This window comes from Mytilus californianus, unplaced genomic scaffold (assembly GCF_021869535.1).
Source record: "Mytilus californianus isolate M0D057914Y unplaced genomic scaffold, xbMytCali1.0.p SCAF_6, whole genome shotgun sequence".
NCBI lineage: Eukaryota > Metazoa > Mollusca > Bivalvia > Mytilida > Mytilidae > Mytilus > Mytilus californianus.
Genome location: NW_026262712.1, coordinates 93,764,509 through 93,785,209, shown reverse-complemented (window position 1 = coordinate 93,785,209; position 20,701 = coordinate 93,764,509). Strand labels below are relative to the sequence as shown.

At 32.8% G+C, this 20,701-nt stretch overlaps 1 protein-coding gene across 1 annotated transcript in view; it reads right to left on the bottom strand.

Annotated features, from left to right (window-relative positions):
* Positions 1 to 7,542: 7,542 nt before the first annotated feature.
* The window catches only part of LOC127706669 (inactive pancreatic lipase-related protein 1-like), a 54,456-nt gene continuing 41,297 nt past the window's right edge, over positions 7,543 to 20,701 (bottom strand). The window contains exons 7-9 of the mRNA XM_052211326.1: positions 9,266 to 9,375; positions 8,315 to 8,815; positions 7,543 to 7,560 (exon numbers count right to left, since the gene is read on the bottom strand). Of these exons, the coding sequence (XP_052067286.1) occupies positions 7,543 to 7,560; positions 8,315 to 8,815; positions 9,266 to 9,375 (629 nt within the window). The remainder of the gene's footprint in view (positions 7,561 to 8,314; positions 8,816 to 9,265; positions 9,376 to 20,701) is intronic.

The following is a 20,701-nucleotide window of genomic DNA, read 5'->3' as shown; positions in this document are numbered from 1 at the left end:
ACGCACGTAGACGTCATCGTTATGTAGTCGTTAGTTACACGCTAAAATTAACGGTAATCGTTATTAGCGATTGTTTTATGAAACGGCAGCCTGGTGTTTACGTGTGATGTCGGAAGCACACCCATGACGTCACCTAGTTTAGGCGCCAAAGAAGATAACATCATTTCGCGGAATTTTCGTTTAATGAAAATTTTACACAGAAATAATGACTAAAATTGAATGATTTGTTTATTTTGCATACGCGTCGCCAGGTAAACTAAATTTGCGACAGTAAAACTACCGATGGACGTCCGCAAAGCTTCAAATACAATACAGTTATCTCTAAATTGTTTCCGAACAACCTTCATCTGGTATTCTCGTGATTATAAAAAATAAGAAGATATGGTTTGATTGCCAATGAGACAGTTCTCCACCAGAGACCTAATGACATAGAAGTTAGCAACTATAGGTCACCGTACGGCCTTCAACAATGAGCCAAACCCATACCGCATAGTTAGCTATAAAAGGCCCCGAAATGACAAATGTAAAAGAATTCAAACGAAAAAAAAAGAACGGCCTGATTTATGTACAAAACAATGAACGAAAAACAAATATGATACACTGCAACAAACGACAACCACAGTAATACAGGCTTAACTATGGCATGGTATTGGTTGCAAAAATTTGATATTATCCATTTAAATGCAATATTGGTATATTTTTTCATTTAAATGCAATATTCTTTATTTAATTGGTATATTTCTTCATTTAAATGCAATTTTTTTTTTATTTAATTGGTATATTTCTTCATTTAAATGCAATATTTTTTTTATTTAAATGGTATATTTTTTCATTTAAATGCAATATTTTTTATTCAAATGGTATGATTTGTCATTCAAATTCAATATTTTTTATTCAATTGGTATAACTTGTCATTTTAATGCAATATTTTTTATTCAATTGGTATATTTGTCGTTTTAACTTTAATTTCCAATGATGATGATGGGAGTTTTTAACAACCTTGACTGGCTATACAGCCCTCGGACGGTCGGCATTTGCAATGTTTAGTAGTTTTTTTATTTATATGCAATAATTGCATTATGAGAAATTGTTTGACGTCACAAGGTCAAATTTGCAACTGATGAACGTTTGTGATTGGTCGATTCTGGAATTTATATGTTATCTTGATAAGTAACTCTTGTACGTTTTTTTTTAAAGTTCATCGTATTACTACAACATATAAAATTCATGACTCAATATTGGAGAATGAAAATACAAAAGTTGTTATTCTAATCAAAACAAACTTATAATAGAAGACAAAAAGAGACAAAAAAAGACAGACAAAAAAAATGTCATTGCAAACAAAAGAGACAAAAAGAAAACAACAGACCACAAAAAACATCACAGAACACTACATAACTGAGCAACACGAACCTAAACTAAAACTGGCGAAACATGTGCTCTGGAAGGATAACTGAGCAGATCAAAACGGACGTTGTACGTACGGTTTTGGAATTTTCCCAAGTCAATTAGTGACACCAGTGGTGTAACTTCAGTTTAAATCCGTTGTAGAGTCATAACCCGTTATAATGAAGCATAAACTTGCAGATTGGTAAATCTTCCTCGCTATATCTATACATAAGACATAACCGAAATAAAACATCGGAACATGTTAAGTCTCCTACTCTATTCTTAACAATTTGAAATAAAACCATTTCTTATGACAAAGACATTGAATACCACAACAGATAATACAGAAAACTAAAGCAAAACTAAAACGTCTCCCCTCAAATAAAATCTAGGCGTGAACTAAGGTTCTCTGGAAGGTTAGTAATATCCTGTTCCACTAGTGGAACCCGCAATGTTGCTCATGTTATGCAAAATTCAGTAACCAACAGGGAGAAATATTCATGGGAAGAAGAGCCCTTTTCATCCATCAGAAGGCATCGCCAATAATGAAAGATTTTCTTAATAGTGACCAGTGGTAGATTTGGACATTCGTGTTACTCAGTCTTTAGTTTTCTGCGTAGTGTTTATTAGACTGTTGCCTTTCTTTCCATCGTTTTTTTTTTTTGTTATGGTAGTGTCTGGGTTTTTTTTTCCTTTTTATGATTTTTGATTGTCTCGTTTGTATCTGCACTCTTTTTTGTAGTTCTTTAGAAATTTGCAAATAAAAGCATGAACATGAAAATTTGTGTTAAAGCATAAAAGAACCCGAATTTTTGTTTAGATTCATTTAAAAAGAATTAGGATGGCACTAGGTCAATATAAAAATCATTAGTTGCTTTACAAAAAAGAGAAAGAAAAACAAATGAAAGAGAAGGGGACTTGATTCTGAATTTAAATTTGGACATATGAATCACTATGTATATTCCTTTTCTTTAAAGAAAAAACTAGCAATATAACACACCATAATGCTTCATTCTTAGCTGTTTGCCGAGGCGGTATCAATCAATCAATCTGTTTTGTACAGTCTAGCATTTCCTAACCAATTTTTAATTCTGTAAGCATACCGGGAAAATTTGCCAAAGGCAACTGATCACCTTAAAGAAATCTAATATAAACAGCAATAAAAAGTAAAAACAACACTTTATAAATTTAATGAGTGTCCGAATAGTTCTTTTTTAAGATTTGTCTATTGTAGTATCACACGGAAAACACTTTACCAAAATTGATTACACATTGATACGATTTTCGTTCCGTATCGTTAATGTCCCCTTTTAGACGGTGATGTTCCGTGATCCCTTTATACGGTATATTCCCAACTCGTTTGATATGCCCATGTCTGTAGTGACGTTTTGAATAGATACAAACGCAGTGATCGGGAAGGACGTGCGCCTTGCGCCAATTGCGCTTATCGACCAGAAATGGCGCATAGAGTGACAAATGTAAGCGCCTGCGTGGCGCATGATATTTTTCACTTCGTTTTGAAACGTTGAGATATCGACAAATGGATTTCCGATCGTATTTCGTGCCGCCATGTGTGAGTACACAACTGTGTAGTGTTTACTCCAATGATAGGAGCACCTATATATTTTTGAGACGTCTTGGGTGTTTTCCTATGTATGGTAATAATAGCAACATGCGGTATGACTGATTACCCAAAAAACGTTATTAACCATCATTCATGATATAACTTTTTATAAACAACTTTAAATTTGTGAAAATTGGCTAGTACAGGCGAGAATTCTTCTCTAATTATAATCTTTTAAGTAAGCTTGCTATTATTTCGATTGAAAATCCAAAAGCCTTTTTATGAATAGCATAGTATTTGTCTCCATAAAAGAGGCTTAACTGTCCTTGTCAATTTTTTTGGTCTTTGGCTCGTTTTGACATTTTGTAAACATGCCTTCAGCGAATTGTTGTTGTGTCTTATCAATTAACATTGCTCTCTACTGTTATTCTTGTCATCGTGATGAAGTAATAATAATACAAGTGCAGAGGAAATGCCAGAAACGTCCTCTAATACGGAACGTCGGGAATAAGTATGGTATCGACGAAGACCCAAATTTAATGTAAAAAAAAACATGAACATGAACAAGGGAACAGTACCAGTTTTAACATTGTAAATAAAGGTTATCGTAAATATTGCCCGGTTTGGAATAGTTATTGTATATTCATTGAAATTGAAATTACAAAATCACAGGAACAATATCCATGATATTAATTAGAATCATACTTGTAAGTACAGTGAAATATATACTTTTTTTATTTTTATTTTATTGTAAACGAATGGCCCACTCATTTGACAACATGGCCCATTAATTCTAAAAATGGCCCATTGAATTTATTTTTTGGGGGCCCTGGGCCCATAGAGAAAAAATCCTTCCAGATAACTGCAAACGAGACAATCAAAAATCATAATAAGGGAAAAAAAACACAGATACTACCATAACAAAAAAAAACGATGGAAAGAAAGGCAACAGTCTAATAAACACCACGCAGAAAACTAAAGACTGAGTAACAGGAATGTCCAAATATACCACTGGTCACTTTTAAGAAAATCTTTCATTATTGGCGATGCTTCTGATGGATGAAAAGGGCTCTTCTTCCCATGAATATTTCTCCCTATTGGTTACTGAATTTTGCACAACATGAGCAACATTGCGGGTTCCACTAGTGGAACAGGTTATTCCTTACCTTCCAGAGAACTTTAGTTCACGCCTTGATTTTATTTGAGGGGAGACGTTTTAGTTTTGCTTTAGTTTTCTGTATTATCTTTTGTGGTATTCAATGTCTTAGTCATAAGAAAATGGTTTTATTTCAAATTGTTAACATATATAGTAGGAGACTTTAAAAAATGTTCCAATGTTTTTTTTTGGTTATGTCTTATGTATAGATATAGGGAGGAAGATTTACCAATCTGCATTCACGCCTTGATTTTATTTGAGGGGAGACGTTTTAGTTTTGCTTTAGTTTTCTGTATTATCTTTTGTGGTATCCAATGTCTTAGTCATAAGAAAATGGTTTTATTTCAAATTGTTAACATATATAGTAGGAGACTTAAAATGTTCCAATGTTTTATTTTGGTTATGTCTTATGTATAGATATAGGGAGGAAGATTTACCAATCTGCAAGTTTTTGCTTCATTATAACGGGTTATGACTCTACAACGGATTTAAACTGAAGTTACACCACTGGTGTCACTAATTGACTTGGGAAAATTCCAAAACCGTACGTACAACGTCCGTTTTGATCTGCTCAGTTATCCTTCCAGAGCACTTGTTTCGCCAGTTTTAGTTTAGGTTCGTGTTGCTCAGTTATGTAGTGGTCTGTGATGTTTTTTTGTGGTCCGTTGTTTTTCTTTTCGTCTCTTTTGTTTGCCATGTCATTTTTTGTCTTTTTTTCTTCTATTATAAGTTTGTTTTGATAAGAATAACAAACTTTGTATTTTCATTCTCCAAATATTGAGTCATGAATTTTATATGTTGTAGTAATACGATGAACTTTAAAAAAAAAAACGTACAAGAGTTACTTATCAAGATAATATATAAAATCCAGAATCGACCAATCACAAACGTTGTTGCAAATTTGACCTTGTGACGTCAAACAATTTCCCATAATGCAATGATTGCATATAAATAAAAAAAAATACTTAACATTGCAAATTAAGTTAAAACGACAAATATACCAATTGAATAAAAAATATTGCATTCAAATGACAAGTTATACCAATTGAATAAAAAATATTGCATTTGAATGACAAATTATACCATTTGAATAAAAATTATTGCATTTAAAGAAAAAATATACAATTTAAATAAAAAAATATTGCATTTAAATGAAGAAATATACCAATTAAATAAAAAATATTGCATATAAGTGAAAAATATCAAATTTTTGCAACCAATACCATGCCATACTTAGGTCATCAGATCGATACAAAGCAGAAAAAAACATCTAACAAAATATAGACCGGACGTGACAGGGTATTTAAACATCCCCACAACAAAAAACACTAAGTACAGATCTGAGAGTACTCGCAATTACTGACAGCTAGTTCAAAGCCAATAAACAACTAATAAAAAAATCATGCATCTAAGACTAAAATATCAATCAGTACTAATCCAACATCCAATGGATTTAGACTACATGGCCTTGTACAATAACAAAATACAGGTATCGACAGATTGTAGAGCCATGAATGTGCAAAAGTATATAAAAATAATATTTAGATTGATTTTAAATTTACTTATAACAAAATCACCATTTATACCAATAAAAACGATATTCAAAGATCTAATTACAATGTTGAATTGGTAACCTTTAAGAATAAGATTATTCAAAGGATCGATAAGTTTACCCGTATCGTATCTACATTTCCGAGCTCGGTTGACAACATTTCGGGAAAAATTAGGGTGTGCTATCCCGTTTGAAATAAGTTTCACTACAGGTACAGCCAAACTTCCGAACCAAATCTTTGTATCTATGGAAGAAATTAGTCAAGGTTTTAAGTTAATTGTGGTATCGAAATGCCTGACTTAATAATTTACCAGTAATACATAGATTAGGTTCATTGAAATCCAAAACGTCACTACAGACACGGGAATAGCGAAAGAGTTGTGATACATAAACACCGTAAAATGGTGCCAAAGCCTTTGGCAAAGAAACATCACCGTCCAAAAAAGGAAAATTAACAGTAGGGAACGAAAAATGTCCCTTTTGTCCTAAATTTTTGTGTAAAGTTTCCTTAGTAAAACTGAAATATCTAAATCTAGGAAAGAACAGTTATTACTGTTTATATTTGATTTATTTAAAGTAGGTTCCTTTGGGTAAAATTCGGCAGTATATTTAGAAAATTCTTGATTATTTAACGAAAACATATGTCATCAAGATAACGATAAGTGTTGTTGAGCTTATCAATTAAATGCAATTTAGATAGGTCTTTACTGAGTGGTCATAAACTGTAATTCATAACAGTACTAGAACAAGTCTACTATTATAGGGGCGCAGTTAGTGCCCATAGGAATACCTACAACCTGTCGAAAAACTTCATTGCAGAAACGTACATAACTTTTATCAAGGAGAAAATTAACAGCTTCAATCATCTCATCACACCTCCATTAAGTATATCTAGCATATTTATATTTCTAGAACAGTTTGGAAAGCAAAATCAAGGTCAAATTTGTCTGAGGAAGTTGCAACCTTAGCTTAATTTCATGAACTTGAAATGTAGATGAAAATTTAGGATTAAATCATGTCAATAACAAAGCACTGAGATCTAATATTCAATTAAAGCTTTCTTACAATTTGACGAAATGTATGTATGCTTGACGAATCATACATGTAAACCCGTTGTAGGGATCCTTCATTTTGACTTTTTTAATTATTTATAAAATTTGACACATTAATGTAATCTTAATCAAGGGACTTAGATGGAGTTTCGCCTTAACTTTTGCTTATCAAGGATCATTACACTGCATACAACGACATATGTCAAACTTGAATTTTCGTGTGTGGACACGTACGACGTTAACATATAATACCACCGAGGTGAATAAAATTTGCTTCATATAGGCTCGTCAGAAGAAGAATAAATGTACCCCTAAATAAAAAATAATGTGCTCAACCATCACTCCCGGTACTGACCAAGTGGTAGTAGATTAACAGCACTGGGGTGGTGAGTCCAGAACAATGAAAAGAACATCTGTAAGTCTTATTGCGATGAAGGTTAAACAGTATAGTTAGTATAACTATTAATAGTTTGTTTACTGTGGTAAGCATACTGGTTAAATTTTATTTTGAAACCATAGTTAAACTTTTTTATCTATCTGTTAGGTGTCTTTTTTAAAATATAAATGCAATCACCAAACATTTGACATACATTTTTTATTGAGATAAATTCAAAGACATTGTTACACTGATGTTTAAAAAAATTGTTGATGGCGGATGTTTGATAATTTGTTAGAAATATGCATTTCTTTTCTGTACTCGGGGCGATTAAAAGCTTGTCATATTGTTTTAGAAAGCGGTCTAACCTTGACAGCCTGTAAATATGTTTTGGGGTATTTGTGTTGTTGTGTTACTGTCTCGTTAATATCTAGCCCACATCTCCTTTATTTCCTAAATCTTTGATGTATACTGATAAAAACAAACCTGGGAACATATTTTATTATCTGCACAGCAATCTAGAGTTTTCTCAATTCGCACATTTCAGAATGTTTTTGATTATCTTTGACATAAACATTTTCCCCAATCTATTAAATTTTCACAACTAATCTAATGAGCACATAAATGCATGAGTAGATAGCACATTTTGATCGTGATTTCCAAATCATGTATTTGTTCGTATAAGCAGAGACATATATAATACGTTATATGTTATGTTTTATATGGCTCTGGTATAAGTTACTCCCCTGTTGGTAGCCGCATTTTGCAGGTTTCTTTTTTATTATGTGTTTTTACTTACTGTCCTATATTTTTGGTAATTCCTGTTTTCCTTTCTATGTATAATTACTAAAATTCTGGATATTCCGAATTTTGTTTATATTTTTTTATTTTGTCACTTGAATGCTGTGAATGTACACAAAATAGCTTTAAACCCTGTCAACCAAAATAGATACAGTTTTTTTTTTTCTTGCTTTATTATTTCAAGCTCACAGTGTTAAAAACGTAATTTCAGAAAAGTAGAATATGCGCATCAACAGAGAGGATATAACATACCATTGAATCTTCGTTTAAAAATATTTATGTACCATAAAAATCAAAATCATATTCAATACGAGTATCAGTGCAAAATTGAGACAAACAAAGCAACTAACATAAACATTTGAATACACAACGACAACAACAACATGAAAATATCTAAAGCTTTCGAAACATCAATCCAGGATACTTGAAATGAATTGTCTGTTCGTGTAGCCTCATTATCACTGGTGTCACCTCCATTTTGTAATTTATCTTGACCGTTTGGGAAGTATTCCCTATGCTTCTGTGAGTTACACATGATAACTAATCGCCGGAGAAACGTCGGAACTGAACGCGTGTCGCATGTATGGAACAGCCGAAGTTGTATGATAGTGAGAAGACAAATTATGCAGCTAAATATAAGGTTGCTGACTAAAAAATAACACAATCTTGACATGGTTCGTGATGTTTTTGGTAGATGACTTGATATCATTGTCATGAATACGGCTATAGCTAATAAGACTGTTATGGAGAAGGAAATTCTTTCACCTGACGTCGCCGGTAATAAAAATACGAACGAATTTAGAAACGTTAGCAATATAATTGGAAACATGATGTTTACCAGATAAAATAAAGGGTTTCTGTTAATGGTAAATAATACACTAAACATTGATCCCACATCAACATTTGAAACCAGTGCAAATGTCTCCTTTAGCTGCCAAATTTCGTGCTCAGTGTAAAGTGTAAGAATTGCATGATCAATTTCAGAGTGCATGACAATTTCCTTTTCTAAAGTCCCCACTGGTACAAAATGGGTGGCGCATGTCTGTTGGTCAAATGGGAAATGTGTGACGTCAACAGAACACGACGTAATTGTCATATCTAATGGTGTCCAAATTGCCGTGCCATTGTTATAGTACCTTACCGTCATAAAATCTTCTCCGATTGCAGACATATCATCGAAAGCATTTCCAAGTAATAAATTAGGTTTCCAGACATCATTTTGTCCAAAAATCATTGAATCTATATTTCCATATTCCGTTTTGTTCCATATCATTCGACTATCCTGCCAATTTATATTTAACATTCCAATTACAGAAAATTTCCCAGTAACTTCATCAAAATCTTTTATAGATATCAAACTGAAGCGCAAATTCACCTTGGTACTTTCCTTGATATCATGTATTGGTCGTATCATTTTGTTATAATTATTTAAAAGGTCTGAATAAAGTCTATTTGCTTCATCCATTAAATCTCCAACTGACCTTGCTATACATATATAAATAAAGAACAACCTAGTAACAATGTCAGCTGAAAAGGAAAAACAGAAAGTTTCATTAAATTTATGATATATACAAATGTGAAATGTATTATAAGTACAAAACTATAAAGGACACGTGTAAAGGGCGATTAAAAGGAATTAAACCATCAAACAGGTGGTTAAAATGCTTGAATATGTTCTGTAATTGGAAGCAAATTCATTGTGACGTCACATTATAGGTAAATTCGTTTGTAACAACACCAATGGTGCCCTGGCCGATCATGGAACTATTAAGACTAAAATTATATGTGTTCTCATGAGCTACAATTGTTTTTGTATTTACAATGCTGGATAATGCTCGCTTTTTGAAGAGAAAATATTAACCCTATTGACCTAAACAGTGAGGCTGGCCAGCAACACTTATACAAAAAAAGGTTTACTCTTAATAACAGGAACATATATAGAGATCACTGTGTCCATTGTAGCATTGTTTTCCATAATTATATGACTAAATCATAAAGAAACTTCCTTTCACGAAGCTAAATGATGTTATTATTGTTTATAAAAATCTTTCTCGGCTTAGATAGGAGCGTATTTTTTAACAATAAATGTCCACGCAAAAGTCTTGCTCATCATGATACAACAATTGAATTATAAACTCCAGAGAGTACCAAAATCTTCGTAGTCAGTGATAGTTTCCGAGAGTGCCTGAAGCATGGTAGTTCATGCTTATATCCCGAGAGCGAATCAAGCATGGTAGTCAGTGCTTAGTTCCCGAGAGTACCGAAAGCGTCAGTGTATATTGTGACTCTAACGTCCCCTATTTGATTTTTTGCGTGTGGTAAGTAGCACTATATTCACAATATTTCTCCATTTTTCCTAATCGATTTTAATAGCCCAGTGAAGCATGAACACAAACATGTTCAACTCTTTCTCTTATTTTTCCTTAGAGAAGTATTCAGAAATTAATTCTGTTGTAGTGGGCTAACATTATTCAATCTCATACCCGAGCGATTCCTCAGTCACCTATGTTCGGCAAGTAATATACCAAGTGTCAAATGTCACAAAATCTTAATCACTATGTACATGTACGAATCAAATTTATAAATGATTAAATGTTTTGTTATTAGGGAATTCTGTTTTAATCAAAAACGCATCCCAAGTGCAATAAATATTTTATTAAGTCTTTGTGTATTTCCATAGCAAGAAGACTATAATCTATAATGATAATACTGCTTCAAAAATCTTTGAGTAGATTATCATTTATCCACTGCTTTTGATCAATGTTGCCATAGAAAATGAGAGTATTGAGCTGGTATTAGTACGATATTATGGGCTCATTGTTTGTCATACATGTATGTCTGCTGTCCTTAGCCTCATTTTCATGGTTCAGCGAGTGCTAAAATAGGATACCTATATTATGTATATGGGTCTCTTACAAGGTCTACATGTTCTTTAGACAGGGTTCACCTTACCTCATGGATCAGTGATCAAGGTTTAAGTTACCTGATTAGGGCTGTTTCTCAGATACTGTTAGCAGTAGGCGTTTTGTCAATGTTAAGTTTTTGTGTTTTGGTCTGTTTTTTTCTGATACTAAAAGTAATAGGTAAACTATATTTGGTGTATTGAATGATTGTAAGGTGTACATGTCTGTCTTGCAGGTATCATTTGTCCATGATCTCATTTTCATGGTTCATTGATCAATGTTAAGTCCTCTTTTAAGATAATATAAGCAATAGGTCCACTATATTTGGTGTATTGAATGATTTTTATGTGTACATGTCTGTCAGGCAGGGTTCATCTGAATTTAACTTCATGTTCATGGTTTGTTCTGTTTCTTGTATACCGTATATGCTAGAGTTCAACAATATTTGGTGTATGGAATGATTGTAAGACTGGCTTGGTTTATCTGACCTAGCCTCATTTTCATGGATCATTGATAATTTTAAGTTTTTGTGATACTTGTAGTAAAACTTTATCTTTAGGAATATCAACATAAAATAAATCTAAGTACTGCAGCTTGTACACTCTTGTTAACACAAAAAAAAATGTGTTGAAAACTGTGACTACCATACATGCAGATGTATCTAGGAATTTGTGGTAACAACTTGAAAGATATGTGATCTATCCTGAAAATTCGAGTCTGTATTGAAACAAGTCATGATAGTTCACACCATATGCTTGTAAGCATTATATTTTTTAAGAAAACTTATTTCGATATTTTAGTGTTTTGAAAATGATTTCACAAAACAGCTATCAGGGTTGAAATGCAAATCAATATCTTTGCAACACCAACAAATATGTCTACTCGCCATTTGTAAATTTGGTAAATTGTGTTGGTCTTGCAGAGAATTCAAGGTCTAAGGTGACCCCCAAATAATACTTCACCATGAAATTAATAGATTGTCTTTGGCAAATTTTATCAAAGTAAACTTTCATTCACTGTTTGGAAGTTCTTTTGTATATATTGCACAGAATAAAAGTTTAATTGTTGTTTGCTGAATGTCCAACGGCAAATATTTTAAGCGTACTTTTTTTATGGAATATAATTTTATTTGAAATTTACATTTGTGAGAGATACATAAAGTACCGGTACCTTATCCCAGCCTCGTTAACGTTAGTATATAGCATTTCAGTGATAATGTTAGTACTTGTTAGTACACAATATACAGTTCGGCTAATAAATAATATGCAACAGATTAAAAAGAGAGTAACATGATATATTATGAGTTTTAGTTTATGAAGATAGATCATTTTTTTCTGCAACCAAATTATGGAATATTCACATTTACCTTTTTTATTTGTCTTTTTTTAAGTGAATAATATATTTTATCTTAAATCTTATACAAACCCTAAGCAGTCCAGGGCAGTTGACAGAGGGTCCGTTTTTATTTTACATATCCCATTTGCCAGGGACAATACAAATGGGTGGGAACAAAAACTCTATATAATATATATTCAATATAAGCATATTAAGGATGAGAACATATTAATGAACAGTACCTTATGTAGGTTCTGCATAATAAGTAGAAAGGGCGAGATATATGGACTGCTACTGGTCAATGAAGGTACAATGAATGTTGGATATGAGTAAAATTCCCCATTTTTACCCCACTAGGCTGCGAATTTATAAATCCAGCTGCATGCACACCCTGTCTAAACAAGGGTTTATCTGACGGACTAGGGAAGTCATATATCAATACCCATGTTAACTCTACGAGTCCAGTTTAAAAAAAAACATCATAGTCCGATAGTTACTTTGCAGCAGGAGGGCCAAACCAGTGTTCCCACATTATTATGAAAATTGCCATTCAAATTTTTTGCCGCAATGACATATTCAACTTTCATTTTTGAAATCAAGAACTTTCCTTATTAGCTTCCCTTTTCAAAAAACACATTTAAAAAAGTAAAGACATAAGTTAAAGTTTGCCTATACCACCGACTAATTTAGCGTGTGTACTGGGCTGAATTTTGAAATTACAATCCCAACTTTTCCTGAACCAAGTAATTGCTTACATCCACTTCATTTGAACTTTGGTGGATAGTTGGCAGTCCTACCATATCTCCTTATTTTGATATAAGTAGTACTAATTTTGTTTATATATAAAGCCTTTAGCTTTTAGTCTTTGGAACTGCCCGGTAGACTGCTGGGGTCCTAGGCTAAATTCCCGACTGGGTCAAAGCATGTGGCACTGAGGGATAAAAGCATAGACCGATATATAAGGTCGGGATAATAGGTCCAGGTTACTATTAACCAATATTCATCTATGATCAATGGTGGAAACAGCAAATTATTGAAGTGTCGGTTTTATTCTGTGTGAAACAAATACTTAATTTAGTGAAATATGTTGTTCCAATTCCGTTAGTCTATAACAAATTCTTGTTCAGTTCTTAACGTTTTACGCTGATATTTTCTTTTTTTATATGCGAACTCGGTTGGCACATTGATAGATAAAATAAAAAATAAAGAAAAATAACAAATATCAAAATAAGTAAAAAGAAACTATCAGAAATAGAAAACATTGCCCCCGAGGTCATATGTTATAGGACTAGAGTTCCGGAAATCCTCGAAGTATGTTATGAGAGAATTTGTTAGATATCCTCTTTACGCTAACAAATACAATAAAAAAAACTTCCAAGTTAGAAGATAGTGGTTGTTTGAAAGTGCTCTTTGTGCCCATGATTTGATAAAGAATATAATGTGTAAAGTTAAAATGTAGGATATGACTGTCAAGAATTTATTCTTTGCTTGAAAATTGGTATATTCAAAATTGTGTTTGTTAAATGAAAAGTATTTAACTATTACCAAACATTTTGTTGTGACAAAATATTTTACATACTTCGGAATAAACTAGCCATTACTTGAAAATGAAGATATTTCAAATATAAAAAGATTTAATGAAAAAATGTAATAATACGCAAAACTGATAGCGTGCAGATAAACCCCCGATGCCTTTTATAACATACTATATGGGTTTTACTCGATGTCGAAGGCCTTACGGTGACATGCATGTCCTTCGTTTACGCTTATCATTGGCAGTCAATATTTAAATTTTCTTTTTTTAACGCACAACGCCATACTTATATTTCTGTCCTTTTAAAATTTTATGTGAAAAATTAACAAGCTACTCCGTGTTTCTGATCGTGTTTCCTTTATTGTAGAAAGTATTCCATCGCTTGTTGTAATCGGGACAGGGTGCTCTCAGACACGCCCACGTTCCAATGTCGTCAAAACTGTTTTTAAGAAGACCCCCAAAGCAATCGTTTCCAAGACGAAGAGCAATCATACCACATCTTCTTATTTTTATATACTTAGATCCAAACGTTATTATTAAATTATACGAATTTTGAAATACCTTTAGTTTAAACAACAATATTTATTCAGATAAATCAACATTAAACGATATTATACAATGAAATAATATTAAGGATTCAGAAACAAGCAATTTGCTTTTACAAATCTGTCTCCTTTTACAAAAATAATACACTTATTGGACAATACATAAATATAAATACTGGCATGCTCTGTAATAAATATATGAATATGAAAAAGGTGAAAGAAGAAGTAGAAGAAAAAAAAAATAAAAAAAAAAAAAAATAAATAAATAAATAAATAAACATGAATTATTGTAATGTATACAGTCTGAAATGCTTGGGTTCCTATTGAATGATGAAGCATTAACATCAAGGGTTAAAACGTTTACTTTTAATAATATATTTCTGCACCAAACTAAATAAAAGACTATTTTGCTCATCTGAGAGTACCGTTGATCAAAAAAGCAAAGTTTTTGTGTTAACTTGGACAGGAAGAACTGAAACAGAATCTAATAGTTCACGTCTTAAATCAGTGTATATGGGACAAGATAACAGGAAGTGAGAATTTGTTTCTACATCACCACAACGACAATTTGGAGAGTCTACTAAATTACGAAGGAATAGGTGAGAATTCATTGAACTTGAATCCATTCTTAAGCGAGCATGAAGAATTTGACCAAAACGATGTCCTATATAATAATACGCTGAGACCTTACTATTTTGGGTACTAATTTGTTTTTTGAATAATAATAGAGATTCACATTTTCTTATGTTTAAATTAAGAGTGTTCCATAGTTTTGTTGCTGCTGGGATGAAATATTCAGAATATAAACGGGTCGTGTGTTGACTTGTGTAATATTATTTCTTTGTCTTGTATTATGATCATGCCTACTTCCTACTGAATCGGGCAATAAGTCTCTTAAATACTCTGGGGTTTTATTATTCAAAATTTTGTGATAATGAATTAGTCTATGATTGCGTCGTCTTTCAGATAATTTTTCCCATCGAGTTTCAACATATAAATTGTTTATACTGGTAAGTTTAGTACCCCCCGTGACGATACGCGCTGCGTCAAGCTGAATATTTTCAAGTTTAGCAATCAAATTCTTATTTTGAGAGTCCCAAAGACATCGGCATATTCAAGAATTGGGCGAACAAATGATATGTAAATTTTTTCAAGTGTAAACCTATCAAGAACATTTTTCATTTTTCTCATTATATTTATTCTTTTGTAAGATTTAGAAACTATATATTCAATATGGTCGTTCCAGGATCCGTTGTTAGAAAAAAGACACCGAGATGTTTGTGTTTACTTACTGTTTGTAGCTCTTGGGTATTCATATTTAATGGAGGATGAAAGGGTCTATTTTTTTTTTTTTAAATTATCATACTTTCAGTTTTTTGTGCATTAAAATTCACAAGCCATTTTATTGACCAATTATAAATCTTATCTAGATCGTTATTTAAAATTGTAGCTGTTTCTGTTGGATTGTCAACCATAATATACAATGAAGTGTCATCTGCGAATAGCCTAATTTGAGCTTGAATGTCTTCTATTATATCGTTTATAAATATCAAAAAAAGGAGAGGGCCCAGAATGGACCCTTGTGGGACGCCTGCATTTACAGGTAACCATTCGGAACTTGAACCGTTAATAACCACCCGCTGGACTCTATTTGTAAGATAATTTTCAAACCACCTTAATAAAGAACCCGAAATGCCCGCTTGTTGAAGTTTAAATAGCATTCCCTTATGCCAGACTCGATCAAACGCTTTACTTAAATCACAGAATACTACCCTTATTTCTTTACCGCTATCTAAAGCCTTCCCAAAATCATTTGAAATGTTAATTAATTGATTAACCGCTGAATCCCCCCGTGTAAAGCCTGACTGATTTTTCGTTAAAATATTATTACGCTTAAAGTGATTGTAAACATGTTTATATACACAACGTTCCATACACTTTGAGATTACACTCAACAAGGAAATAGGTCTATAGTTTTTAACGTCATTCGGTTCACTATTTTTATAAACTGGGGTAACATTTGCTCTTTTCCATTGATCTGGAAAAGTAGACGTACTTAACGATAAGTTAAATAGCTTACATAGTGGGTACTTCAAAACAGAAGATGCTTTTTTAACAATTTGGAACTTATGAGGTCTGGGCCAGAAGCTTTTGTTGGATTAACAATTTTCAATATATCTTCAACTTCAGTAACAGTAAGTTCTATATAACTAATGTCATCACTAATAGTATGAAGTTCTTCAGGTAATATAGCACTTCGAATCATCAATATTTGACTGGGAAGAAAAAAATCGATTAAATTCATTTGCCTTTTCGATTTCATCAAATATTAAGTTGTTATTAACCATTAATGGAGGTATACTTGCGTCGTTTGTTTTTAATCCGGATATTTGTTTGACCGTTTTCCACCAATTAGTAGTGGACGGGTTACTGTTCATGATTTTTTAAATTAAATTGTTGTTATAATCATCCTTTGATTTTCTTATTCAACTGGTAACTTCATTTCGTATTTTCTTAAATTTTGACCAATCCGATTGGTTATTATATTTTTCAGCCTTTCTGTGGATTCTATTTTTTTCCTTATCTTTTTTTTAACATCATTTGTTAGCCATGGAGGTTCATTTTTACGAACAGTTATTATTTTATTTGGAAAACATTTTTCAGCAGCTTCTATGATAGTTTTTGTTATTTCGGTTGTAAATTGTTCAACGTTATTTAAGTTTATTAGGGAATCCCAATTTTTTTCAGATAAAATGTTACGATATCTGTCATAATCTCCTCGATCATATAGCCAAATTTTTCGCTTAAAAGTTTTTTGACGACATTTTGGAAAGTTCAAAAGACTAATTATAGGACAGTGAAAACGTATTTGGTCTAATAAAGGTGGCCCGACTCCACAGTATGTTATTATGTGAGCATCGTTTGTTATAAAAAGGTCTAACAATGATGACGACGATTCAGTAAAATGAGTAGGTTCGTCTATCATTTGAGTAAGACTAAATTGGCTTAATAAAGGTGTAATTTTTGAATTAACAGGGGCTAGTTGGTTATCGTTAAAATCACCAGTGGCCATTATGTAATTAATAGTATTATCATTAGACGCCATATCAAGAGAATATTCAATTTTTTCCCAGATATCTGATCCACTATTAGGAGGTATATAAAAGGTTCCGAGCAAAGCCTTTTTATCTTTAAATTTAAGTTCTAACCATATTGCTTCCAAACTTTCGCTTTCGAGGTCACTTCGACGTTGAACATGTATATCATTTTTTACATAAACAATTATCCCCCTCCAACCTTGTGTGGACCTCTGTCACGACGGAAGGGGTGCTGGTAATTTAGGATTTCAATTGATTCGTCTGTATGATTATTGTTTAACCAGGTTTCACTAAACGCTAAAATGTCGAAATTAGAGTATTCAGCTTGAATCAGATCTATTTTCGGGGCTAGGCTTTGTACATTTAAGTGAAGAATTGAGACTGATTTGGAAAAAAGTTCACCGAAATCCGACATGTCAGTTGAGTTAATTGAACTTTGAGAAGAATCGATATCGTCACTTGGACCTGGATTTACCTCTATTCCTGCTAGGATTAGCAAAATTTGTATAACAAATAGTAAAAATGAAATAATAAATAGTCTAAGATTCACATTTACACTTGTTGTTTTTTGTACATTTGAGTCTACATGTTTCATCTCTGAAGGTTTAAGGCACACGCCTAGTTGATGCGACAACGTGAAGATTAAAATTGATAACACCATTGCCTGCGAGACACTTTTACCACAAGCGAGAAATAAGTTGATACAGATAAAATCAATATAATTTAGTCTTTGTTTGAAGTTTTTGCCTGGTGAGTATTGGCCAACTCTCATACGATATAACTCGATTCCTACCCCCATGAGTTATGTTACATTTGGCTGAAATTGGTCAAACTGAGAGCGGCCGTATACAGAGTTAAATAAACCATAGCATTTCATCTGTTTTGTGAAAAAAGTGTAAGTAAAAAATAAGAAAAAATTGTGAGAACAAAAATTGAATAACAATATGTGATATGCATGAAGCAAAAGAAAAAGTATGCACATGTACATGGATTGAACAAGTAGTTTGGAGGAATGAGTATACACATGTATAAATGATTGGTGAATGATACAACTTTATCTACGTAGTAATTCAGTACAACTGTTAATACCAGCCGTGTCAAATCATCTCGATCTAGTTTTGATTGCCTAATTGATTATTTGATCGCTGAATTGACAAGATCTGTCCATACAATTTACAATTTATAGTAAGCATACACGTTTTAAGCAGTACAAATCGCTGTACGTTTTGTTTAAAGATTGCTTGTATACGATAAAATTTACAAATTGAAAGTAATATCTCCTTTTTAAAGTTGTTTAAGGAGCTTGAAGTTAGCCATGAAAATTTCCTTACCATGGATTTTAACATCATGTAAAAACAACCGTTATAGTTTTACCATTTTCACGCATGAGTAATTAATTTTACTATGAGAGTTTGTGTTGTGAACTTCAATACGTTAAAATTTGTCACGTGACAAATCAGCGATCAAGGTAAGTATTCCCGTGTAATTAACAGGAATTTGGATGAATAACAAATTAGATGTATTATGTACAAGAATTGTGTAGCATGTAATTATAGAAAAATAAACAAATAAATAAACAAAACAAAAAAAGCAAAAAGTCAATTGCAGACTATTTGACATCACTATATTTAGTCAGTGTATAGTTGTTTTTGCGAAATTCTGAAACAGGACTGTCAAATAGTCTAAATACATGTAGAAATATGTACAAAAAAAAAAAAGAAATGTCAATATATGCAGTTTTATTCAAAGTTAAATCATGACATTTTGACACTCGTGTTGTCAGCTGATGCATTTGGAGATGCTTTCTCTGCTAATTCCTTCGCTCGTGCTTCCGCATATGTTATGAGTTGTGGTGGTGTGTACTCGCGTCTGTTTTGTTTGTTTTTGTAGTCTAGCCTATCAAGGAAGTCCATGGAACCAGGACAGCAGTATATCGATACAAAACGTAGGAACGCTGGCATTGTGTTGACAACATGGACTTGCATTTGATTGTCCTTTACATAAATTTTCCCATCAACTGTCCACGTGTCTCTTAGATGATGCTCAATTCTGAGCTGTCTGGCTTTGTATGCAATGGCGTTCCTCGGCTTGGTCAGGTCCTCATTCATTCTGACGTACTTGTATTCTATTTTTCCTTTTAAGAATTTTCTGCATCTGAGGATCCTCTTTTTAACATGATGATCCTTAATCTTGACAATTATTTGTCTAGGAGGCTGAAACTTGTTGTTAACTCGGCCGTCTTCATTGCCTTCCCTTGTGCGTGGTTTACCAATTCTATGAGATCGAATGATGTCTTCGGGTGTTAGTTCTTCATCGATGGTTTTGATAAGATCTTTGACTAACTCGTTTGTTTGAATGGAAGATTCATCTATCCCACCGTCAGGAATGCCGTTGATACGAATTAGGTCCCGTCGACTGTATTGTTCTAACGCATCCATGTCATCACGCAGCGATTGGTTTTCTTTATTAAGCCTCTCTATTTCAAATTTGTACTGATCTATTGTGGCTTTGATTGTGTAGTCGATCTCACAATGTATCATCTCTTTTAATTGCAAGGCTATTTGAATGATATCTGACTGGGCTAAAGTGCATGTAATTGGCTGCGGTAAAGTTTCAGATGTAGTTCCAGTCGTTGCCTGGTATTGCAGAGAGCTGAGGCCAGCAGGGACAGAAGCATGATGAATAGCGTTAGGGTCAACATGAACGGGTGAGGAACCCGGAGAAGACATTGCGAATTTTTTACTTGAATCTTGTTCAGGTGGTGTAGGCTTGCTGTGATGACGGAGCCTGTTTGTATTTACTGGAGTTTCGGGTTGCATTTTGTCAGTGATTAAAGATGAATGTCGTAGTTTTGTAATAAAAAAGGTGGATTAACAGTGTAAGGCTGGTATGCAAAACAGGAACTTGGAATGTTTATATTGTTTGTTGTTGTTTATTATTACACAGTTAACAGTTTTAAACGAATACCTACAATCTGTTGAGAACAGCTCACACACAATATTCCATATAGTGTCAAATCATAATCATGATAAAAAACTTCAAATATTAGTTCATCGTCACTATCACAATATTAATTTCATCCTTATATACTCAATCCTCCGTTTAAAGTTTAATTATAAATCCATTTTCTTTACATTTTTTTCCCCAGAAAAAAAAAAGACGTCTTATCAAGTCAGAGCATGCGCAAAGATCATAGAAAATACATTTATGTACTAATCATGTGATTAAATACTTAATATTTTTGTGAGCTTAAACACTAACCCAAATTAAATCTTCACAGTCAGGATTCTACTTCGTCAAAATTATCTCCCCATTACGCCACCTAATTTTTATAATCGTAAGGATGGAAGCCATTGTAGTGATGACGCGCTGTCAATTTAGCTCTTGAAAACAGAT